The 24,375-nt window shown below is 42.9% G+C and overlaps 3 protein-coding genes across 5 annotated transcripts; 2 read left to right on the top strand and 1 right to left on the bottom strand.

Moving 5' to 3' along the window:
• The first annotated feature begins 41 nt into the window (after nucleotides 1–41).
• Nucleotides 42–7,411, top strand: dars2 (aspartyl-tRNA synthetase 2, mitochondrial). Of its 2 annotated transcripts, none has more exons than XM_056596018.1 (18): nucleotides 42–376; nucleotides 513–707; nucleotides 808–907; nucleotides 1,027–1,093; nucleotides 1,237–1,332; nucleotides 1,584–1,679; nucleotides 2,128–2,251; nucleotides 2,434–2,480; nucleotides 2,732–2,838; nucleotides 3,072–3,141; nucleotides 3,479–3,658; nucleotides 3,868–3,975; nucleotides 4,113–4,175; nucleotides 4,537–4,689; nucleotides 5,041–5,259; nucleotides 5,745–5,855; nucleotides 6,261–6,336; nucleotides 6,659–7,411. In XM_056596018.1, exons 2-18 carry the CDS (start codon nucleotides 533–535, stop codon nucleotides 6,844–6,846), a joined length of 1,980 nt encoding a protein of 659 aa, XP_056451993.1. In that variant the 5' UTR covers nucleotides 42–376; nucleotides 513–532; the 3' UTR covers nucleotides 6,847–7,411. The 2 variants fall into 2 exon arrangements, with proteins under 2 accessions (XP_056451993.1, XP_056451992.1); XM_056596017.1 differs by having other exon boundaries at nucleotides 42–408.
• An 88-nt stretch (nucleotides 7,412–7,499) lies between these two features.
• On the top strand, nucleotides 7,500–17,281 carry bpnt2 (3'(2'), 5'-bisphosphate nucleotidase 2). Its single transcript, XM_056596020.1, has 9 exons — nucleotides 7,500–7,698; nucleotides 7,796–8,131; nucleotides 8,819–8,891; nucleotides 9,057–9,203; nucleotides 9,713–9,872; nucleotides 10,415–10,510; nucleotides 11,019–11,180; nucleotides 11,923–12,060; nucleotides 12,444–17,281. Exons 2-9 carry the CDS (start codon nucleotides 8,013–8,015, stop codon nucleotides 12,584–12,586), a joined length of 1,038 nt encoding a protein of 345 aa, XP_056451995.1. The 5' UTR covers nucleotides 7,500–7,698; nucleotides 7,796–8,012; the 3' UTR covers nucleotides 12,587–17,281.
• On the bottom strand, nucleotides 15,462–20,289 carry LOC130387074 (LIM/homeobox protein Lhx8-like). 2 transcript variants are annotated; one of them, XM_056596023.1, is made up of 9 exons: nucleotides 20,080–20,253; nucleotides 19,065–19,152; nucleotides 18,686–18,811; nucleotides 18,363–18,484; nucleotides 17,710–17,930; nucleotides 17,021–17,127; nucleotides 16,636–16,731; nucleotides 16,315–16,480; nucleotides 15,462–16,115 (listed from the first exon to the last, which is right to left on the bottom strand). In XM_056596023.1, the coding sequence occupies exons 2-9, from the start codon at nucleotides 19,128–19,130 to the stop codon at nucleotides 16,051–16,053; spliced, it is 969 nt and encodes a 322-aa protein (XP_056451998.1). In that variant the 5' UTR covers nucleotides 19,131–19,152; nucleotides 20,080–20,253; the 3' UTR covers nucleotides 15,462–16,050. The 2 variants fall into 2 exon arrangements, with proteins under 2 accessions (XP_056451998.1, XP_056451997.1); XM_056596022.1 differs by having other exon boundaries at nucleotides 15,465–16,115; nucleotides 18,686–18,841; nucleotides 20,080–20,289.
• Between the last annotated feature and the right edge of the window lie 4,086 nt (nucleotides 20,290–24,375).

The following is a 24,375-nucleotide window of genomic DNA, read 5'->3' as shown; positions in this document are numbered from 1 at the left end:
TTCTGATTAATACACACAGACAAAAGGGCAATATCACCAAAACATTGGCGCATATTCGAAAAATATTCCGTGACACATTTTTTTAATAAATTAGTTTGTCAGTTGGTATCAGTTGTGTAACCACTAAGGGAGCCATTGGATCACGGATTGACTACTTCTGTCGAGCCGAACATTAACGTCATATCCATGCGCCCCTCTGGTCGCAAACTGTTAAAGAGAAAGATAGACAGATCCCTGTGAAAAACATAATATAAATAGAATATACATCTGTTCATGCTGGTTTGTAACGACGAATTGTGCCGAGGTAATGCAACAGCAATACCTTGGTTACAATCATCTGACATGTGGATGCTAAGGCGAACATTGGAAATAACCGGTAAAGATTATTCTTGTATATCATCTCTTCATGTAAGTACATCAATGGAAACGAATCCTTAATATCTGAGTAATCACCTGTAAACAGAGTGCTCATGTGTTGGCATTAACTTGTGGCTTGATGACACAAACTATAGTATGTCAATAGACGTCTAGAATGACGATCAGAATGACCACACTTCTGCAACGGACGCGGCTCCTCTTGAGAGCGCACATATGTCATCGCACAGCAATTGCTACCTCAGTTCAAGGGCATCTGCCGATGAAAACCATCCTTAAAAAGTGCTATCTCTCAACCAACCACAAACGACCTGCATCTTCCTCACCCATGGGTATTTAACTACATCATCTTGTTCACTGGTTGGATTCATTGCTGTCAATTATATTTTCGACTCAATTCAATACTGTAAATAAAGGTGAATTTCTTTCAAGGTCCGTGTAGTGTGTCACTGAGGAGTCACACCTGCGGAGAGCTTCGGCCTGAACATGCTGGGGAGAAGGTTGCCCTCTACGGATGGGTCCAGTACCTAAGGTGTCGAGACAGTACAACTAACCGTTCAACCTTTGTCTCACTGGAGTTGACGACTCTCAACATGGGCCCTTGTGTGGGACATTCTAGAATAAGCCTAACCGTTTTAATTTTCTCTGCAGGCAGGATTTGTTTGTTATCCTGCGAGACTACAGCGGCCTGACTCAAGTTTTGATATCTCAGGATGACGTATGAACCCTCACATATTGCACCACATATTTTATTCTCTCTCTATTGCATTCATTTTATTGTGTCATCCAACAGTGAATACGTAGAAGAATCATCTTTATAATAACAATACAAGTTCTTGTCTCTCTTTCATCTATTTACAGGGCAGTTTGAAAGAAAAACTAGGTGAGCTCACAGTCGAGTCCGTCGTCAAGGTTACTGGAACAGTCCGACGGAGACCAGAAGGCCAGGAGAACACTGTGAGTGTGTTAGTATGTTGTTGGTTTGTGTGAATGAAAGAGTGTGGAACCGTCTGGTGGATCCCTTCTCACGTACACATGGTTTCACAGGTCATTCTCATTTCACTCGACGCGAGATGCCGTTCTCTATATAAATGTAATTTTATAAACATTTGCTCGAGAAGGATCACCTACTTCTTTTTTTATCATTAACATTACTGTACTCCATCCTCTTACACATGCACCGTTTGGTGTGGCTGTGTTTTTTCTAGAACATGCCGACGGGGGACATCGAGGTTCTAGCTGAGAACCTGGAGGTGCTGAACACATGCCGAAAGCTGCCTTTTGAAATCAAAGATTTTGTAAAGGTGGGTGGATACTCTGTAAGATTTCCATCATTGAATGTATAAAACATACGCTCCAGTATTGAATTTAAAATAGTACGCTCAAATATTGAATTATTAAAGCATACGCTCCAATATTGAGTTCATCAAGCAAATGCTTGATTATTGAATCTATAAAGCATACATTCAATATTGGAGCACCTAGAAAAATGTCCTGCTGTCCCAGCCTCATCTGTATGACTAAATACTGAATGATTAAATGTAAAATAAACAAACAATATTAGCTATTTTTCTTATATTTTCCAAACGTTTGAGCTGTGTCATAATGAACTATCCTCTATCTCATAAACCACTGCGAACAATGAAGAAAAAGCTTCATGCAACCATTATGAATGAACGTTATGATCCTGCATATAACTTGTGTCGGGAGACTGCATCACACAGGGCTGCTGTTGGATTTGTGTTGGTGCAGAAGTCTGAGGCCCTGCGCATGCAGTATCGCTACCTGGACCTGCGCTCCAGCCATATGCAGCAGAACCTGCGTCTCCGGTCCCAGATGAGCATGAGGATGAGGGAGTACCTCTGTCATCAGCACGGTACCAAGAGAGTCACGCTAGCCGGGCTCAGTCCAACAACCACCTCATTCTAGGGAAGATGTATACATTATGTACTGATTAGAATTTGTACATAACTAACAATATAAAAAATACTTGTGTTTTTCATGTTTTCACACGAAAACACATGATGTGTTTTTAATTTATTTTTTATTCCTCTTTAGGTTTTGTGGACGTTGAGACTCCTACTTTGTTCAAAAGGACCCCAGGGGTAGGTCTATTTAGTTATTGAATAAGCTTAGGCCCTCTGGCAGTAGATGTCTGACAATAGTTTATGTAATATATATAAGTCATGAAATTCAGATAAATACAACTTTATTGTCTATCTGCAGTTTGACAGAAAGTTGCTAACATCAAACATAAAAATAACAAAATATCCACCTGATATAAAAGAAGATCATAGTGCAATGTGTGTTAAGTGCATCTCTCTCTGTGTCTGTCTCTGTCTTCACTCTCTCGCAGGGAGCTAAGGAGTTTTTGGTTCCATCCAGAGAACCCGGTCGGTTCTACTCCCTCCCTCAGAGTCCCCAGCAGTTCAAGCAGCTGTTAATGGTGGCTGGGGTGGACAGGTGGCCACTTTAAAACCCTTTCTCTCTCATATCTTACAAACGGCTGCATGCTAAACAAGTCAATATGCATCCACATTTGTTGGCAGGGCTCCACTGCTTTAGGTCAAAGTTTTACCTCTCTCTCTCTCTCTCTCTCTCTCTCTCTCTCTCTCTCTCTCTCTCTCTCTCTCTCTCTCTCTCTCTCTCTCTCTCTCTCTCTCTCTCTCTCTCTCTCTCTCTCTCAAAACCGGCAGGTACTTCCAGTTTGCTCGCTGCTACAGGGACGAGGGGTCCAAACCAGACCGACAGCCTGAGTTCACGCAGGTAGATCGGAGTGGAGAAAGAGGGCGGGGCTGATTGAGTGGAAAGAGGGCGGGGCTGATTGAGTGGAAAGAGGGCGGGGCTGATTGAGTGGAAAGAGGGCGGGTCGACTCGGGAAGTGGTTCCCAGGTAGCAGGAACTAATGCTGTTCAAATTAATAAAAGTAGTATCAGTGCAACGTAAAATTGTCAAGTAAAGTACGTAGAGACTTCCCAGCTGGTAGAAGGGCTAATCAGGGTAGAAGGGCCATTTTTATGGATATTCAGGACATGTCAACAAATAGATTCATCATGCGCCACGATCTCACAGCTAGGCTAACCCCCCTATGTGTGTGCCCTAGGTGGACATAGAGATGTCCTTCGTGGAGCAGGCGGGGGTCATGGCGCTAGTGGAGGGGCTCCTGCGGTACTCGTGGCCCCCGGAGCTGGGTGGGCTCAGCCAGCCTTTCCCCTGCATCACCTACTCAGAGGCCATGCGGGACTACGGCTCAGACAAGCCCGACACCAGGTTCCACATGAAGGTCTGGGAGTGTGTGTGTGTGTGTGTGTGTGTATGTGTGAGAATTACCTTAATAATTATTATCAATCCCAAATGGGAATTTTGAGAAATTTAAAAATAAATGCATTGTGAACTCGCAAAATGCACACTGCTTTTGTGTTGGCGTTGCAAGTGTGTGTGTTTGTGTGTGTGTGAGAGAGTGCTATTCAATGATATTTAATCTCTGTCCAGCTGGTTGACATCAGTGAGGTGTTTGTCAACACGAAGATAGAATTCCTCAAGTCAGCTCTCGGCCAATCAGAAGGCTCCATCCAGGCCATCTGTGTCCCTGACGGAGGGGTATGGAACAATGTTTTTAACTTGCATTAAACCCCATGTACCAAGTGAATCACAGTTAAATAGTGTCAGATATTCATGCAAAGTGTATGAATTGGTAATGTCTTGTCTAAAAAACTATCTCTCCTCTTGCTCGACAGAGACTTTTCAAATCCAAAGATTTGGAAGCGCTCAAAGAGACGGCCAGGAGTGTGTTTGGACAGGTACGTCACACCCTTGAATCGAAGGAAGCAAGAATAAAAAACGAAAACATAGAGGGAGAATGTTGGGTGTACTGCCATCGACTATCAACGATGCATAAAAGAAACCATGATGGATATCTACCCTTTGTTCTCAAGTTATTGCTTTAAAATTGGTGGAAGCTTTAATAATGCCTGCAGAATTAGACACTCCATAGAAATATCCCCATATTGTTTAAACACATTGGTTCAATGCTTATAAGCTAGTATCACTGGGAGTGTAAGGTGTAGTGTAATATTGTTACTACAGTACTCGGCCATACTACCCCTTCCTCTGTGTCTCTCATCTTGGTGACGTGTCCGTCCGGTTGGGGTTTGTCTGTAGGAGCTGAGTGTGCTGGCGGTGAGACCAGAGGGCACACTGAAGAGCCCCCTCAGTAAACATCTTTCCCCCTCCGACACCGAGGGCCTCCTGGGGGAGACCGGGGCCCGGCCAGGGGACCTGCTGCTGGTCTCGGCCTGCAGCCTCCACACCGTGGTAGGTCACAAGCCTATAGAGCCAGGAGGAGGTGCTGGGGTCAGCTGTAGAACCAGGAGAGAGAGGAGAGGGGCTGGGGTCAGATGTAGAACCAGGAGAGAGAGGAGAGGGGCTGGGGTCAGCTGTAGAACCAGGAGAGAGAGGAGAGGGGCTGGGGTCAGCTGTAGAACCAGGATAGAGGGGTGACAGGGAAAACATAAAAAAATAAATTTTAAGTCGTTATCTTTAATTAAATAACAAACCAGTATTTGTGTTCACTCTTGCATACATGCATAGGATAACGCCCACATTGTCTTTCTTTCACACACATTCTCTCTCTCTCTCGCTCTCTCTCGCTCTCTCTCTCTCTAGCGCCCCCTGCTGGGTAAACTGAGGCTGCAGTGCGCTGAGCTCCTGGAAGCCCGGGGCGTCGCCCTGAGGGACCCGACAGCGTTCCACTTCCTGTGGGTCGTGGACTTCCCGCTCTTCCTGCCCAAGGAAGGAGAACCAGGGTCTCTGGAGTCCGCCCATCACCCCTTCACAGCCCCCGTGGCCCAGGACGCCCACCTGGTCTACACAGAGCCCCTGCAGGTGAGGCCGACGCTCTGTGTGTGTGTCTGTGCGCGCGCATGTTTTAGGAGCCCGTCCACACGGGCAAAAACAATCTGTTTTTCGTTTTATGCGGTTCAGGAATATCTCCGTAAAGCCGGATTCATTGTGACACCGCATCGAGCTGTAGAAACGCTGTGGTACACATTTCAGGCCCATAAGGGGCGCCTGAGACATGGTTTCAGAAAAGTGCGGTTTCGGACACCGGATCCGCCAGATCCGTCTGGACGTCCGAAATGCACAAGACTTATGCGCTTTCACCAAAAATCCGGCTCCGTGTGGACGGGGCCTTAGTCCGTTTTTATATTTACTAGACCGTACCCCTGCGTGAAATGGCTATTTTTGGAGTGTGGAGGAGGTGATTGACCCCCATATGAAAGGTCACAGGTTCCATCCCTGATGCCCACAGTCTACAGTCTGAAGAGGATCGTGAATGTCAGGTGGTAATGGTACCGGTGTCCCCCCAGGTGCGCGGGCAGCACTATGACCTGGTGCTGAACGGCAGTGAGGTCGGAGGGGGGTCCATACGCATCCACAAGGCCGCTGAGCAGCTCCACGTGCTGAAGAACATCCTCAAGGTCGGCCCCTGAACACAACAGAAGCAGCATGCTTTCACTTTCAAATAGCTTACTTTAGCTACTTTTATCTAAATTTAGCTTCATTTAGCTGTGCTTCAGAAGGTCAACGCTAAAAGCATGCCGCAGCCGCACCAAACTTTGCCAATCCAGATATGCACATAGTTTTAACTTTTTTTTTCTTACACTTTGAATTTTGTTGCAAATAAGTTTTTTTTTTCTTTTCTACAATTGTATCCAAACTAAATGGATATATATTTAAAAAACGGTATCCATATTTTCATGCACTTCGGATTCTGATAATTTTGTATATAGATATACTATGATTTTAGTCCATATTTGTTTAAATATTGCATTCCTATCATAATTATATTGTCATAATATCTAGATCTACTGTGTTCTCTTCAGGAAGATGTCACTGTTCTCTCGCACCTGCTGGAAGCACTGGACTCCGGAGCGCCCCCACATGGAGGCATTGCGCTAGGTCAGGTCCAGCTCATTTACTATTATTGGCCTAGCAATCGATTGCCTAGGATGCATCTACCTTCAATACAAATTAAAACCAAACGTGCATATGTAGCTAACATTGGGCTAAACACATGGTATAATTTTATTTGCAATGCTTGTCTGGGGGTTATAGTGTTTAATTCCTTACCAAAAGTTTCTGGGTTCCAGAACATTGGAACCCAGTTATTTAAAAACAACTAGTATCTCCATTGTCTCCGTATTCTTGATACATAGTACCATCCCCGCGACTGTTCACCTTGTTGGGATCTTATTGTTTAATCATCTTATCATTTATTCAGGTTTGGACCGACTCATCTCCCTCATGGTCAGGGCCCCCAGCATCCGTGATGTCATCGCCTTCCCCAAGTCCTTCCGGGGTCACGACCTCATGAGCCAGGCCCCGGACTATGTATCGGAAGAGGACCTGAAGCCGTACCACATCTCCGTCACCTGGCCCCCTGCCAAAACGGAGGAGAAATTAAAATAAATAATCAAAAGATGACCTAGATCCCAGATCACTTCCTGGAGGAAGCGTTCCCCAGAGGGAAAGAAAAGAAGAAAAAGATGGAAAGCTGTGAAGAATGGGGTGATGGACTAGCTGGAATGATGTGTATTCCATGTGTCCCAAAGTGAGATGGACCCTTCAGCAAGACAATGTTGATGAATCATTGTAATTCACAGAAACTGATTACACTTCGTTTGAATCAATCATGATGAAGATTAAATATATGTTCATAATTTTACTAGCATCAGTGATGATTGATTGATTAGAGTATTAAAATATTGTAAATATCTAAATATAGCCATGCAAACATTATATTATATAACAGCATTATATTTGAATTTCCAAAAAAAATATGTATGCCACAATTGAACAAAATTACACCTTTATAATATATCTAGAATGTGTGCAGGGGAGTACGATAGAGTGCCATATCGGTAGAAATTAATTACATAAAGCGAAAATTAAAAATAAATATATAAACCATTGACTTTACATTTATATTGGAAATATATTTTAATCTATTAATATTAAAATAATTAAAACATAAACTAATTCAAAAGAAGACTGCTCTCCGTCGACGTTGGCGGTAACCCCGGAAGAGAAACACGCACTCGATGACGTACACCCGTCAGCCCCGCCCATTGTAAACGTATAGAGAAAATGACAGAGATGTGATTGTTCAATGGTTCAGTATTCTTATCTTCACATTAAAATGAAAAACCCGTTCAGGCACTGTACCTGGAGGAGTTAACAGATCACCTGGTGCTTGAAATATACCTGTAGCAGCGGGATGACAGCACGAATAGCAACAACACTCGCGTATCGTTTTGTTTGGTTAGCTTAATTTTGTTTGACAAATCTCTTGACAATGTCAGACCGCTAAACTGGCTAGCAGACAAGCTCAATGTACCATCTCTTGTTTCTTCCACAGATCCCCTTTTGCTTGGATATACTTCAAACCCCTGTGTTGTGTACGGTTGTGCATGAACAAGAAGGCATTGCTGGGAAATGTGTGTCATGGAAGGGTATCGTGCGAGTTAGCGATACAAACCCTCTCTAGTTTGTGCTATTGGAAACAGGTACATCAGTTTGTAGGGACTGTGTAAGGGTTAAATGAGCGACAATAGATAGTAGAGACACACGATACAATGGCACCGATGGGTATCCGCCTGTCGCCTCTCGGTGTGGCCATCTTCTGCCTCCTGGGAGTCGGAGTGATCTACCATCTGTATGCTGGAGTCATCTCCAACCGGGTGGCTGCTTTCAGGTCAGTCGTTGGGATTTATAGTCTCTAACACTACGTCGTTACCCTCAGTGACTATTCTGGGGGCTCTTGGGGGGGCCTCTAACCAATGGCATCACCATTATGTTATAAATAATGTGACTAACGAAAAATCAATCTGTAGAGGGCATGGTATATGTTATCGATTATAGTGTAAAACTGAACGTAGTTTTCACTGGTGATACTGCTGCTTGAGGTAGGGGGTGACGTGTCATCTGCATGATGCCCAGGTGTTGCTGTCTCGCTGGAAGTGTACGTTGACGGAATTTATGTGTAAAAAAGAAAAACGTTGCACATGTTCTCAATTAAAGTGTAATAATGAACGTACTGTTTTCATTATCAGTATTTGGTGAGGGAACTTATTCTTCTATTTGTATGTAATGATAATGATTCTGAGGAGAGATACAAAAGTGATATGTGGGCTTTACAATAGCAGCATGGTAATAAATTCAATTAAAAGTTATTTCACGTTTTATTTTGTCACTTCGAGATGGATAACTCTATTCAAACTCGAGAATGTTGTGTGAATCAATCATTCAGATTTGACGGGAATTAAATGGGACACATTAGGGAGATTTCCGGCTGAGATGTCATTGCAAATCATGCCATGCGTATCAGAATATCTACAGTTTTCTCACTTCAATGGGTCCTCTCTGCTGTCTCTGAGTGCAGGCAGGGAAGCAAAGTGGATCTGAGGGATCTGCTTGCATTGTCTGTGGAAGCGGCGGTGCAGGGAGGCAAAGAGGTGAGAACTATTAATAGTTATGTTTCCCAGTGTTAAAGGCAATGCCCCAATTTTCTCTGATGGGTCCAAATCACACACTTCTCTGTGAAAGATTTGTTCCTTCTCGAAAACCGTAAATTAAAAAAAAATCGTAATTTTGTATTTTAATCTTTTGACCCGCCCTAGGTGAAGAAGGTCAGAGAGGAGAACACCCTGGACGAGAGGACAAAGGGCAAGACCAAAGAGGGAGCCAGTGAATTAATGACGCTGGGTGACCTCAGGTCCCACAAGAAGATGTTCTACCTGATGAAGAACACCTACCCAGCGCTCAAGGTACATGCAGCGCGATAGGAAACACGGATAACACATGTGGAAATGTCTACATTAAGTCACGTGGCAAAAGCTGTGATTAAAAGGGACATTCAGTGAATACAGCATTTCATCGAGAAGCAGGCTGAACAGCCTAGCCACTACTGCACGATCCTGCCTCCGCAAGCAACGTACATTTGCATGAATATACTGAAATTATACTGAATGTACATTGCCTATGTATGTCCCGTGGCATAATTCCACGTTCCTCACGAATACATTTCTTATGGAGAAACTGTAGTGAAGTGCAGAGTAGCTTCACCATTCAGGTTAGACAAGTCAAGCAGAAAAATAGCATTCTTTCATTAACCTGCTTACTTATCTTTACATTCCCGATGGGACATAATTTGTTTAAAGGAATCTACATAGAGGTAAGGTGTGTCTAATTCTCTTGTGTCAGCAATGCCAACCATGCAAATCCCAAGCACTAGGCTCCGTAATATAAAGTGTGCGTGTGTGTGTGTCCTGTGCAGGTGAACAGCGAGGAGCACGACAATTCCGTGGGTGAGGACGAGGTCTGGAACAGGGACATCCCGTCTGACATCCTGGAGAAGGTCCCCGAGGGGCATGAGGTTCCTGCTCACACGGTCACCGTGTGGATCGACCCCCTGGACGCCACACAGGAGTACACCGGTAGGTCCAATGCACTGATTGGTTAATGGACTTCTTGCTACTTAACAACTTAATCACGTCTAAAGTTCACTCCGACCCAAAGGACAGTAGAGAGGGATGAGGAGCAGAGTGTGCAGATCTTGCATCGTGTACGTTTTTAAGTTTATACTTTTTCAACATACTGTTGACAAACGGGCAAGCTAAGCGATGAGCTAAACTGGTCTGGCTACAGCCCAACCATTCTTAGCTACTAGTCGTGTTAAGTACTTAGGTGCCAAGAGACACAACAATTGCATTCTAGGTTTAAGATTGTATCCTTGTTGCTTGTGGGCTATTTTGTCTGTTCCAGTCTTGTGCCTGTTGTTCCAGTCTCCAGAGTGTTGACTTTATTTGGATGAAATGCCACAACCTCACCGCTTATACCCAATATTCATGTCTTTGTGTTTCCTCACCATAAAACCAAACCCTTTCTTTCCTGCTCTGAATCACCTCCCCTGCCTTTCTTGATCTCGCCCTCACCTCTCTCTGTCTCTCTCTCTCTCAATGTCTCTCTCTCTCTGTAGAGAACATGTCCCAGTACGTCACCACCATGGTGTGTGTGGCGGTGGACGGTAAACCGGTCATTGGAGTCATACATAAGCCCTTCACCGGAGACACCGGTAATCAATGTTCCTTTGATTCGACTTTCATTCATAACCGGCTAGAGCTCGGCTAGGGCTGTGTGTTAGTGACACATGGTACAAGTCATGTTACACAAGTTGTTAATGTTTAAAATGTTAAGTCTGTCAGAGCCGCAAGTTGTCACCAGTGTCAAGCGCATGAATGTATGTCAGCTTGTTTCTGTATACAATTGTAATTAAAATCCTCAGGGGGTATGTATGTCAATATAGCAGCTCCCGGTAGTTATTAACCAACACTATGGGATTTTAATTTATGCTTTGTTGTACAATCTCTCACACCCATGGAGTTAGAGTCGATCTTAACAGGTCCAGGAAAAGATAGTGAACCTCTCTATGCATCAGCCTGTCTTTGCCAATGTTTGTCTTTGCATTGGTCTGTCAATGCATCTGTATTTGCATCTGTCCGTCTGTCTCTATCAATTGATCAATCCATCCCTTCCTTCCTCTTCCCTATGCATCCCTGTGACCCCCTGATGGGTGACCCCAGCCTGGGCGTTTGTGGGCCATGGCACCAACGTACGTGCGCGGACCTCCTACATCAGCAGCCCACCCAAGGTGATCGTGTCGCGCTCGCACGCAGGGAAGGTGAAGAGCTTCATTCAGGACGCCTTCGGGAACACAACCACCATTACACCAGCAGGCGGAGCCGGTGAGTATCTGCTGCGGGGCCCAACTTCTACTGATGTTCAAAATATAGATGTGAATGCTGGCTTGCATTGACATTAAGATACTTGGGCTTAAAGGGCCTGCTATTACATATTAAATGTATATCATCAAAGAACATCAAACATGGTCACTGGTGTCTCCGGTTTGTGTGAGTACACATCATAGACACGTCAGTTTTACATAGCGCTCAACAGGATGTGTAAATGTTTGAAGAGCCGAATGAAGATTCTAAAAGGGGGAGAGGGAGATGTAATACTCATTCAGAGGAGACTTGATTTAACTCATGTATATGTATCGGTCTTGTTCAGTGTGACCTCACACCGCAATGACCGCCTCCTTTTCGGAAGTTCAGGAGCAGAGGTCTGTCGGGAAATGATGTGTCACTATGGGGAGAACTTTAGCGCTTGAAAATGCCACCAGTTTCTCATGCAAGGCGTGGCCGAACAAAGCTCAGATTTACCAAGGTTAGGTGACATGTACGTTGATTTAGGATTTTACAGTACCCCATCACAAGAATAGCCACAAATATCCCATGATGCAATCTGATGTACAAGCCCTATTCTGATTTTGGTGTGTGTGTGTGTGTGTGTGTGTGTGTGTGTGTGTGTGTGTGTGTGTGTGTGTGTGTGTGTGTGTGTGTGTGTGTGTGTGTGTGTGTGTGTGTGTGTGTGTGTGTGTGTGTGTGTGTGTGTGTGTGTGTGTGCTTTCGGTTTGCCGTCTCTCAGGCTACAAGGTCCTTTCCCTTGTGGAGCCCCTCCCTCATGACACGGCCGCCACTTCAGACCAGGCTGATGTCTACATCCATGTGACCTTCATCAAGAAGTGGGACATCTGCGCTGGTGCCGCCCTGGTAGAAGCTCTGGGTAATGACGCCATAATCGGATGCAGGTTTTTCTTTGCCATTAGTAGAAACCACGACACTATGCACTATGGCTGTGTCCCATTTGATAGGATGCTTACTAGTTCTGGCACCAGTACAACTACTCAAACCCTCAGTCATTTTCAATGCAAACTTTCTACGGCAGCTCTAAACTCCATTGCTCCCTTCCAAGAGCACCCATCCGAGAGTCAATCCACCAGGGAATTTGTCTCTATTAATCGTTTTATTCTGGTGCACTTTTACCCCCAGCGTCGAAAAACCTTAAACAGCTAAATCCCTTGTATGTGACTCGCCAGGGCTTTACCCAGCAGTACAAGACTTTGTGGTTCTGATGGTGAGCCGTTGTGTCTCTGGTCATGTGTTCAGGGGGCAAGATGACTACGCTCAAGGGGGAAGTCATCGACTACAGCGGCAGCGAGGGAAACAGCGGTGGCCTGGTGGCCACCGTTGGCCTGGACCACAAGGCTCTCCTGGAGAAGCTGCCAAACTGGGTCCCCGAGAAGCACTGATGTACCCCGAAGCCGTGAGCCGAGACATTTAAACGCATCTCATCGTTGTACAAAGACACACAAAAGAAACCGGACCTGTTAAGTAGCGTAGTGGTAGCAATATGGAGCACAACCATGCCAGAAACCATCAGAGACACAGGGAGGTCCTCGTAAACCAGCTCGCTAAACCAGATTTCACCTGACATCGGGATTACGGGGAAACGTGAAACACATTGTTGCCGTTACTCGTCTTTGCGGGTTTGGTTTGACCCCTGGCCGGTGGTTATCCCCCTGTCTAGATAACACTCTTTCAATACACACCCTTCCCTGTAAACCCATCTCTATGTCATATCCCCGTATTTCCGGTCATTCCCGTTTTCTTGGCAGACATGATACTGAGGAATACCTTGCTTGAAGCTATTTGAAACCAGAAAAATGCATCAAAGCAAGAATAAACAATGGCATTGTTCCGTTCTACATTGAGTTTAGATCATGATCATGCATGATACTTTTACATGTGATTATAAAAAAAATTCATGTCAATGTATGGTCCTAGCAACGGGCAATTTCACTGGTTTTATCTACCAACTGTCCTACTGCTCCTGGTAAAATGGAACTTATTCACCTAGCGGCCAGCTTGTCATCTTGGTCCCTTCCCTATCAATATGGTCACTAGGTGAATAAGGCCAAATGGTCACTGCCTGTTAATTTTATGATTCTACAGGCAAGTACTTAAGTGCTTAACTTCAAAATGTATTGAATGACGCAAGAATTGTTAGTTGTTAAAGGGTGTTCGCCTCTGCTTTTTTATAATGTAAGCGAATAACTGCTTTATGTTAGAAAAAAGCTGGTGATGGTTTCTGTTTAATAATCCATCTCTTGAGTCGTAATGGCCCACTGCAATCAACCTAGTTCTGAAGACTTAAGCCATCTTGCTCAATACTGATTAACATCATAAGCCCTGTTTTCTGTACATTATTTGTGTTGCAAAATGGGTCTGGAGATGGAAGTCCATAAGCTAGCAAGGAGGAGTGCTAGCTGATATGGTTGATATCCGGTGGTCCGATTCAGTATAGATAACACAGTAGTTATCTATACTAAATAATAAAAAGTTGTTTCTGTCTGGATTTGCTAATTTAGTACAAACAAATAAGCACAAATTAGATGTACAGTTGTTTCTGTGAAAAAAACGAATTCTAAGTATCGAAAGGCGATAACTCAAAAACATGGTACGACTTTTACTTTGTAAAACTAGTTTTTGTAGAATTTTCCTCTGCTGTTAATGTTCTGTGTTTTTGACCCAAGTTTTTCTTACGAGTGCCTTTTGTACAAGCATGGAGAGACCTAGGCCTGAAGTCCAGAGTGCTTGTGGAGTACGGGTCAGAAGGTCTGGCTACAGCTCTTCACCCGCTTGGTGATTTTATATTGGGATGCGTGAGGGATGTTGTGTTAACCCTTGTCTCTTGCGCTGTACTCGGTCACATCCTCGTTGGTCTCACCTGGGGGTCATTGGCTTTAACGGTGACCCAGTTGGGTTGATGAGCCATGCCCCAGCTCGTCTAAACTGATCCCCCCCCCCCCCCCCCCCTCCTGATCCACGGACATCACCATTTTCATGCTGTGTGCTATCCTGGGTCGCTAGTGTATGGAGGAACCAGGGCCTGTGGAGTGTCTGTGGCCCACCTGGATGGACGCACACACACTCAGGAGGCTCTTCGTCTCGATGGCTTCCTTCCTCTGGGCTTTTCATTCATTTCCGTCTGGAACTCCAGGCTCGATTGGATCAGTACCATGACCTGCCTGTGAGTGTTGTCACGGCGATGGAGTGTGTGGAACTTGGAACTGCTCCTCCTAATGGACCTTCCATCTTCTGTGATCATGACTTTTCGATTCCATGCACGGTACTGGTGTTATATTGTGGAATTGTGTGATAACGAGTGATGAAACGCATTTATTTTGTGTGAGTGTAATGCGTGATCAAAAATCTGTATGAAATATTTTATTCCATTAATAAACAATTACATGGAGATAATAGGCAAAAATAATAATTTATAATGACTTTTGGGGTCGAGATCGATCATTAAATTGTTAATGGTCACATGCTAGTAGCTACGGTTCTCTTCATACATACCATTTACTTATAAGAGGACTGCGTTATCTTTACTTTAGTATAAGAAATAACTAAAAATACAAAACTTAGTATCACATTTCAAACACAATTCAGGAAGTGGTGACGTCTGTTGGACAGGTGGTGGCGTTATCCTGCCTGCCCCTCAGCTCATGACTCAATGCCTTTGATTGTGAGTTTCCAATAAAAACATGCCCTATTCTTGCACGGTGACATTAGCGGTGTCCATTGTCCGTCACCATTAACCCCGGGCCTGGCTTCAGCAGCGTGTAGTTGAACACAATGGTATTGTGTTCAGTCATTCAGCAGACGCTTTTATACAAATCACTGTGTTCTTATTGGGGATACGTCAGGAGTAAGACATCTCACTGATCAACTGTGGATATTAGGTTATTTTCTTGTATTTATCACTGGTCAAACTTCAGTAGGTCACTAGGGTATCAATCGATAGTTGATGTAAATGTTGCCCCTTGAGGCAACTATAGGAGCGAGAGCGATATATTCTCACAAGTCTGTGGACAAGGTCATCTTTGTGAGCCGGGTCTTTTTCATTTGTTTCCTATTTGTTTCAACCAATGAGGCTGTAGGTAAATTTGGCAAACAAACTACAAGCAGTAGAAAAAACCTTTTTTTTTGACGATACACCCATTTAGCGAGAATTAGTTGTTTTTTTCAGTAGAATATCAAAACAGAAAATAAGATGCAACTCCGCCCCTTGCACTATTTTGATTCCTGCTCGACATCATATTTAGCCTTACCATGGAACAGAAAACAACCAGGGGATGGCCACAATGTCATCATTATGTGCAAGATCTTAATTTATTTGCAGCAATAAATGGGCAGCCCCTTATCCTGCATAATCAAGAGTTACAAACCAAAGATATCGCAGAGCGATCCAGACACACGCCTTCCAACTTGGCAATAAAACAAAAACAGAAAACAAAACACCTGGGCAAGAAATCGATGCCACAAAGGCCATAGGTTGATAGTTCATTAAACCAGGTCTTCAAACTTGACAGCTTACTTTTTTTTTCTCATTTGAAAGTGTTTTGAAGGTCACTTAAGTCAGATTCTTAAAATAAATCTTATGTTTATCAACATAATTAACATTTACATAATGTTAAATAAAATAAAATAACCCATTGACAAACAATTAATACATTGTGTGCATTACAAACAAAGTGCTTGAACATTTTTTTCTTCAAATAAATTAATTGACATCAAATTCCATAAAGTGGTATAGCCCCTGCAACCATTTCTCATTTACAGACATGTAACAGACATGGTTAGCCATCAATCAATTAGAGTCAGCCCTTGGAAGTGGTCGACCAATGGCCAGTCAGAGCTGAGGCGTGGCTCACTGGCAGTTTGTCATTGAATGGGAGGTCATTTGCCTGAACAGCAGTGTGGGTGAAGAGTCAACTGTTAAATAGAAAAGACACAATTGAAAATCATGCATACAATTATTCGTGTACGACCCGTTCTTCTGGCCCCAAAAATCGATTTTATTTGGTGTGGAAAGTTTTTGGAATATCCATAAAAAAAATATTCTTTGTTACAGAATCAAGACATAATAAATCCAATAAAGACTTGAATTGAATGGCGTCAGTGAGGGACTTACTGTTCATGTAAGTCATGGTGGGGTCAGAAGTGATGTAGGACGAGTATTGCAGGTTATCCAGGGGTGGTGTCAGCTGACCAGAAGGAATCAGTGTCATGACCGTAGACGGGCCCAGGTTTGGGTACACATGTTTCTTTTGGCGGGCACGGCAGTTCTGGAACCACACCTGTAGTGTGTGTAGGTGAAGGTACATATTACTGAGGAGCTACCTGGTGCCCACCACATATTTAGTCAACACTAGAGGCGTTGGTTTAGCATATTCCTTTGTGGAGAAACAGATTTATTAATTATCCAAATGGACGTACAGTGAATTCTGCATACCTGTATAACCCTGCGGCTCAGCCCGGTTCTCTCGGCTAGGATCTGCAGCGTCTGGGCGTCTGGGTTGTTGTCGTTCGCAAACTGGCCCTGCATTATCTACAGAAAATACAGTAACCTCACCTTACAAAGGACCCCCATTTTAACCCAACGTTTGGGCATGTCCAGCCAGATGTATTATGGACGGATCAGCCTATAGTACAGTCAACTAGGGTAAGATAGGCTGATCCGTCTGTCATGCATATGTTGGGTGTGATTTTATAATGGCTAATTAACATCACCACACCTGATGGTATAATACAGGCCTTTTAGCTCAAATATGCACTTCACTTCCATCGTGATTGCTCGGTTTCCCGTCTCAACGTGGCTATCTTAATAGGCAGTATACCTGTAGCTGGTCGGCAGTGAAGCTGGTCCTGGCTCTCTTGTTGGGCTTGGATTTTGAACTGCTGACGTCTTGGTCTGAAGGCTCAGTTTCCTCCACTTGGACTTTGTCTGAGTGACAGAAAACAGAGGCCGGCAGATTAAAGCACTGACCAAATGGGCCTACAGGGGGCATGGGCACAGTGACTCAAATGGTTCCTCTCCCAGCTTTGATTGCCGGTGTTTCCCACCTCCTGCGCCTTAAAGCGTCTCCACGTCAAAATGACTATCCATTATTTGCCATTGTTGATTTTATTTTAGTTAAAGTTCGTTTTTGTTGTAGCTTTATATTAACAAATAAAATAAACTAATTTTAAAAATGAAATAAACAACATATGAAGGTGTTATAGAAGGTGTTTTCTTTTTACCACAATCTGCATGAGCTACAGAAAAGAGAAAATGGTTAGGAAAAATAAAACATTCAAGATCTGACATCACAAAAACAGTGCTTCCAGAATTGGTCGTATAAAGGTACATTTCGAAATCATAACATAGGCCTAAGTGGGTCTACCAAAAGCGTTAACACCTGTATTTTCCCATATAGCTATCGCCATAACGGGTTTATTGCATTGGGGAAATCTGGTGATATGGTCTTCCACTTCAGTGAATTGTTGCTCACACGCGACTGCATTGATAAGCGTCCGGTCCACTCACTGCTTTCCTGCGTGCGCTTAATGTTCTCCATCATGATGTCGTAATGCGGACGGCAGAGTACGCGGTCTTCCACCAAGCCGAACTCCTCTCCGGTGGACAGCTGCCGCTTGCACGAGTGGCAGGAGAAGCACGCAATGTGGAAGGTCCGACCGCGTGCCTGGCGCACCCAGTCGTTTGAGTGCATGTTGCGGCCGCAGCGCGCGCAGCGCGTACCATACCTCCTGCAGAAGAGCATCATTGTTAAATCTTTTTTTACAAAATAGCTCAGTTAAAGAGAGACCAGTCAAATGCATTTAGGTCGTTTAATTAAATTAAGCATTATTATTATTTATTAATATATTACAAAAAGTAGCAAATTATGTTTATTTTATTGTTATTTGTAATTTTTATTGTCTCAATTTTAGGGAAATATTGTATCCATTAAGCCATATAACTCACTTTTTGATTCCATTTGTGATAATGCATTGCCTATCTTTTACTACCCATTAAGAGCTACACAATAAGTCCTTATTCGAGACGAGATCAAATGTCCAGTCAGAATCATTTCTCATTTTTTTTTTTACATGATAAAAGGTCACATTATTTATTTTACGTCCCCTATTGAAATGTCTAGGCTATGCTTCCGTCTTTGAATGCCTTCGATCTTTACATACCTGAAGTAGTCGAGTTTGCAGAAGATCTGCTTGTCTTTGATGTAGCAGCTTACGTGCCGTCCCAGCGCAGTCTGGCAGACGCTGCACGCGAGGCAGCGACCGTGCCAGCATAAGTTGTTCACCTATCGACAACAACATCCATAAAGTCAAATACATTTTTTTTTAAAAAGGATGCCAATTATGAATGCACCGTTAAGAGTAAATCAGCTTTCAAAACTGCTTAAATGTGGAGTTCATTTTCCTTATAGAGTTTGCTTTACAAAAAAACGAATTAAAAACATATTTTGGTTGTTTTTGAATTGCCTATATGGGTCCGGGCTGACCTTCAGGAGGTATCTGTCCACGATCTCCAGGCCGCAGGAGGTGCACAGGGTGTCCGACTGCACGGAGCTCACGGTGGGTCGCGACGAGGAGGAGATGAGGGAGGAAGGAGAATACGAGTCCTCCTCCTCAAAAAGATCATCAGGCCCGGAGGAGCCCTGACAAAGGTCAGGTCAAGTGCAGGAGATCATTTATGGCAATTTATTCTTTATAACGACATAGGACTATTTTCACACACACACACACACACACACACACACACACACACACACACACACACACACACACACACACACACACACACACACACACACACACACACACACACACACACACACACACACACACACACACACACACACAGGACGTCCTAAGACTTACAAAGTCGTTGGTTTCCCCCTGAAGGTTCGGGAAGACGTCGGTCAGAAGCCGCTCTCCCTCCGACATGGTGACACGATCAGCCAGACTTCTAGAGACAAAACAAAGCCATGTCGTCAACCAACGGATCCCTGACATGCGTCGTGTTGTCAGGGATCAGCTGTCGTCTGCTGAACCGACGTGCGATGAGAATGCCATTTTACTGTAGGCCTTATCCGACATTTTGACAGGTGACGGTTATAGGCTATAGTTAGGCCTATATATAATAAAAAGAAAAGGCAAAATTAACTGCTTTTTCGTACGCTATTCTGTAGCCTATACACCATGCACGATGTTATACCAAACCGTTTTAGGTTTTTGGTGAAGACCGTAAATTCTGTGATGTTTCACATCGATAGAGAGGCGTAAAGAACGACAATTAGATAGACCTCAGCGAGGCCAAGAAAACTTCAACTTTACTTAACTTCAACTTTTACTTTAATGTCTCCAGATATTCTATAACGCCGTTAGTATCATTTCACCCTCCCTACAGGCGCTCACAGCTGTAGCTCGTTCGGGCTGATTACTCAGAGCCACGCGCACACGGTCCTCGGTCGCACACGCTCACCTGTCATCGATCACAATCACCTGCCGTTGATCTTATAAATATGTCTTTATTTTGTAGTTCCGTTTTGACGACATGGAGTCTGAGAAGCTTTTTTAAAACGGTTTGCAATAACGTATTGGGAATGTAATTGGTCTCAACGAATTTCAAGATAGTTTGAATTAGTCAACAATTTACAGCAATCATTCAGATCTATAACGTCTTTAATGGTTTTTTTTCCTAGGTTTTTTCTATTCTTAAATAATTTGACCGCATTCGGGCCTATACTAAATGGGTTTAGCCTTGCATTAAAGTGGCCAAACAAATATGGATTAAATCACAAGAACGCTGTCAAGGACACTTGGCTTCCTGTTGTCCTTTGTTCTGATTGCCAAATGTTTTTGTTTGCATTAATACTTTAGCCTCATTACTCACCAACTGAACAGTCCTCATTAAGTCTCCTCAGGTCAATCCATAGCCTGCTCTCAACCCGAAGGCAAATAGTCCAACAGTTGAAATCGTAGAAGGTGAATAAAAAGTGTTCGATGGGCAAAACCTCATCACAAGTGCTGGAGTCGCCTTTCCGTTTTATTTTGGTTTAATACCTCCAGGCCAAGTGCGCCTTCTTGTCAGCCCCTCCCACCCACCACTTCAACCCTCCTTGATGTTATTTAAAGAGCTTAATGACTTAAATCAATCTTTAAAATGATGTGGGTCCTAGGCATATACTGCCTAACGAACTTGTTTACCCTGTCCTTACAGCCTAATGTATAATTAGAAGCCTATAGGCACACACTTGAAGCGTTTGTGAATTTGTATGGTGCTTTTTTAAATGTATATATATATATATTATATATATATATATATATATATATAATTATATATATTTACGATTGATAGTTAAATTACAATTAAACAAAACAAAAAGGCCTATTCCTTTTTATGTCAGGTGGGTGATTCGATGTTTCAGCATACATGAAATGTAGGTCTAGATAATTATTTGTATCCATTTTCCATATCCATTTTAAATAAATATATTGTATATTCAATTTTTTTTAAATATTTTCAATAGTTACGATCGAAAAAAAATCAGTTTAATATTTGTTCCTATTTATTGCTAATTGGAATCTTGGATTCGGTTTACAGCTTTATAGTATCCAAGAACTATAATCACTAACCCTAATCTTATGGGGGAGAGTTATCGGACTGAGGAACAACGAGATCTACATGGGTCAGCACTCAGTCTAAAGGAGTTGGGAGCTCTCCCAAGATAGGTTCTCAGAATGAAATTACTAAAAGTCAGCTGAAAAAGAAAAATGTCTATTTAGGATTGATTTGATCGTTTTTGTCATAATATTGCCTCCCCTTAGTATTATTAACATTTGTATACCATTTTAAATAATGCATATAATATATTGCTATTCCAGTCTGTAAAATATAGTATACCTGCATAACAAATTTGTTTCTTCTATACTTGGATTTCAAGACTGCCAAACAAATTGACATGATCTATACAAGACTCACAAAACGATTTAGATGTGAATGTAACGATTAGAGCCAAGTAATAATAAAAGTTAAGAATACCAAATTAATTGTACACATGTTTTTCTTACATTTGTTACTCTGACTGGTTTCTTGTTATATTTGGTTAAATTATTTTTACTGGCTGCAAGCCCTTCCAAACATTTCATTCGCCATGAATAAAATAATTGGATTGCCTGTCGGTCTGTATACCTGGTTACCTGCCTGTGCACTCATTGCGCATGACCGGAGTTTTCCACAAGGCAAGACAAACCCATTGCTAAAGCGAGCAAGTAATGTGCTTTGGGGGAGTGGATTTGGAGGGATAACTGAAGGGAAGGGTGTTTTTTTGGGGGTTGGATACTTTCAAAATCGAGTTTACTCTGGCTGGTTTCTTCAAGTTGCCTATTGTAGCTTTAAGGGTGATGGCACACACTTTGCTCCTCAAGGAAATAAATAGTGAATAATTAAAATGAATCATGATCTTTGTCATTGTTCTTGTCAAAACCCCAAATGGTACGCTTCAGATCTACTTCTTTCCAAAAACCCGCTATGGCAGAACTAACCGATTACAAAACCTTAATCCAGTCCTCTTGTGAGAGTTTAAGCATTTAAAGGTCCCCTATTATATCACCAGGTGTGAGTGGGATTAACCAATAGACAACACTTACACTTGAGACTGCAGCGTCTACCACCTTCAAACCATACTGCAGGGTTGCCAGTGTAGGCGCACAATGGCTAGTGGGAGGTGCTACAGCTGAGACAGACAAAAGGGCCAGCCAATCAGCTGTTCTCTCTTCAACAGGTGAATAACCTAAATTTATTCAGCCACAAGAAGAGATTAAAATGGTTACCCGTAATTTCAGCAACTTCAAGATGTCTGAGTGCGGGCTCTGGAGAGGACTTGTATCAGTTGGCACCTGCTCATTCAGTCACCTGACAATTTTATTGAATGCTGTTCATTATGAAACTTAATCACCCGTTTGCATGATTTGATTGGTTGATTAGATGTATGTAGTATATTGAAAAAAATATGAATAAATATGAGGTGAGAGATCTTTGAATTGATTAGTTGATCAAAATGAAAAGGAATTCTTGGCAAAAACCTTATAAGGATTATATTGCTTGTGACCGTTAATTAATTAATTAATTAATGGACACATTGTGATCGGACATAACACATAGAACTACATTTTTCAAGCTGTTTCTTGATCTGACTATCTACCAATCAGATATTGCATCTCTCGCGGGTTCACTTGCCGCCTTCAAAGCAGCTCGGAGGTTCGGCAGCTCTTGCGTGTCTTTGGGTAAACCTTCCCTTCTTCCGAAATAAAAGTGTTCAGGAAACGTTCGTAGGCTATGACATAAAACGGGACAACAGATTGTTTGTGAGACTAGACTTCATAATAACAACAAGTATGGAGGCCCGCAGGGACCTCTTTGCGATTCTTAGCTGAATCAGATGAATCAGTTATTACAACTGCTTGCGATGGTTGAACATGAGGGAGAATTCATCAGTTGATGTTCATAATTGTAAGTTATAATGTATCTTAGGCCTAATGCAAATGTTAGAATGTGTGTTAGGTTCGCCTCTTAGTGCTTGCTGCAAGTTCACTTTAGTCTATCCATGAAATGGGCAGCCATTGTTGTGACGTCAACTCAGAGGCTCGGGTTGCTCTCCTTCCGCACGAAGTTCCGAGAGATATCTCAGATTTAACAGAGTGTCCAAGGCGTTTTCCTCCGATCTTAAGGTTCCAACCTCCGAAATTCCCGGACACTCCGACTGTTATGAAGGCACCAACTGTTTCATATGATGTCATGTTTCGTGAGCACTGGCCATGTTTGTCAATGGGCTTGGTTTCCTGTCCTAACCAAAACCACCACAACATCCCAAAACATCAAGAATCCAGTTTTCTTGAAGCTTAGTCACAGAATCCTACAGTCTATTTACTGTATTATATTGTCTGTTTTGCGTGTCAATGCGTGTGCACGTACGAGTGCATCAAAGCATGTATATTGATAAGATGACTCAGGAACATGATAGCTTTAGATCATGTGTGTGTGTGTGTGTGTGTGTGTGTGTGTGTGTGTGTGTGTGTGTGTGTGTGTGTGTGTGTGTGTGTGTGTGTGTGTGTGTGTGTGTGTGTGTGTGTATTTGTTGGTACATGGGCCTCCTAACAGCTTCAGACTCCACATACCTAGGACGGAGAGGGAAGAGGGAAGATGCCATGACGCTTTCCCAGGAAAGATAGCCAGGACAGATAGCTAAGCCACATATCTAGGATGAATAGCTAGGACACAAAGCTGGGACTGATGGCTTAAGGAGACAATTAATTGAATAATCCATGTTTTAGTCATTTGTCCATTGAAGTCTATCGTAGAGAATGCATATATGCTTTGGTCATACGTCGTCGTCTTGGCTTCCCTTTCACACAAAGCCTTGGCCCCCGATCACCCCGACCCAAATAAGGAGAAGGGGGCAGAGGAGGGGTGGAATCAGAGGAGGGCAACATCTGGTCTGAATCGGCCCGAGGACCAATGACAGACGAGCTCTGCTTCACTTGGCAACGCAAGGGACGTCCTGGATGCTGAAGTTTGCAGTGATACGACAGGATATGACATCAGGAGGCTAGGGTTTCGTGTAATTTAGAAATGGTCAGTATTGTCATTAGAAGACTTCTAGTGCAGTACCGACTAGTCGGCGTGATGCTGCACTAGAAGTTAATTGCACATTACATTGCACAATGTAAATCCTGAAAAAGTACTTCCATCTTCACTGATGAAATGTATTCATGGCTCTTTTTAATAGAAATTACAAATTGCATACGCTACATACATCAGTAGTGGTTAGGGTGTGGTACTCCCAGATGGAAGCAACTGGGTTTGAACCCCAATGTCCCCAGTGCGCCTCAGTGGGCCTGTTTCTCATAGAGCAAGATAAAATACCGCGACCTGTTCCTGTAAGTCCTTTTGATTAAAGTTTCTGCTAAATGACTAAATGGTCAATAGTAATATTCCAGGGTCGTATTACATGTGTCTTGCTGCAGGAAGATCACTCTATGAAGGTCATGCACCTCACAATGCATTGAAACTGCTCTCTAAATGTCCAATACATTTAGTAGATAATTGAAATAATAATATATAATTGAATGCCCATAAAATGTAATTTAATTTTTCAAAATATTTGTTATAATTATTTTTTAAAGTTCA

Source organism: Gadus chalcogrammus, chromosome 8, assembly GCF_026213295.1.
Source record: "Gadus chalcogrammus isolate NIFS_2021 chromosome 8, NIFS_Gcha_1.0, whole genome shotgun sequence".
Classification (NCBI taxonomy): domain Eukaryota; kingdom Metazoa; phylum Chordata; class Actinopteri; order Gadiformes; family Gadidae; genus Gadus; species Gadus chalcogrammus.
Note: the sequence above shows the minus strand (reverse complement) of the source record. Positions and strands in the feature narration are given on the sequence as shown.

What these genes read in the sequence shown, in the direction of transcription:
- dars2 (XM_056596018.1), top strand. Translation starts at nt 533, where the DNA reads ATGACGATCAGAATGACCACACTTCTGCAACGGACGCGGCTCCTCTTG. An exon ending in AAATCAAAGATTTTGTAAAG is followed by an intron (nt 1,680 to 2,127) that starts GTGGGTGGATAC and finishes GTGTTGGTGCAG; the next exon opens with AAGTCTGAGGCCCTGCGCAT. An exon ending in TGTTCAAAAGGACCCCAGGG is followed by an intron (nt 2,481 to 2,731) that starts GTAGGTCTATTT and finishes ACTCTCTCGCAG; the next exon opens with GGAGCTAAGGAGTTTTTGGT.
- bpnt2 (XM_056596020.1), top strand. Translation starts at nt 8,013, where the DNA reads ATGGCACCGATGGGTATCCGCCTGTCGCCTCTCGGTGTGGCCATCTTC. An exon ending in GCCCTTCACCGGAGACACCG is followed by an intron (nt 10,511 to 11,018) that starts GTAATCAATGTT and finishes GGGTGACCCCAG; the next exon opens with CCTGGGCGTTTGTGGGCCAT. An exon ending in TACACCAGCAGGCGGAGCCG is followed by an intron (nt 11,181 to 11,922) that starts GTGAGTATCTGC and finishes GCCGTCTCTCAG; the next exon opens with GCTACAAGGTCCTTTCCCTT.
- LOC130387074 (XM_056596022.1), bottom strand. Translation starts at nt 19,130, where the DNA reads ATGTCGGAGGGAGAGCGGCTTCTGACCGACGTCTTCCCGAACCTTCAG. An exon ending in TGGACAGATACCTCCTGAAG is followed by an intron (nt 18,485 to 18,685) that starts GTCAGCCCGGAC and finishes TGTTGTCGATAG; the next exon opens with GTGAACAACTTATGCTGGCA. An exon ending in TGAGCCGCAGGGTTATACAG is followed by an intron (nt 16,481 to 16,635) that starts GTATGCAGAATT and finishes CACACACTACAG; the next exon opens with GTGTGGTTCCAGAACTGCCG.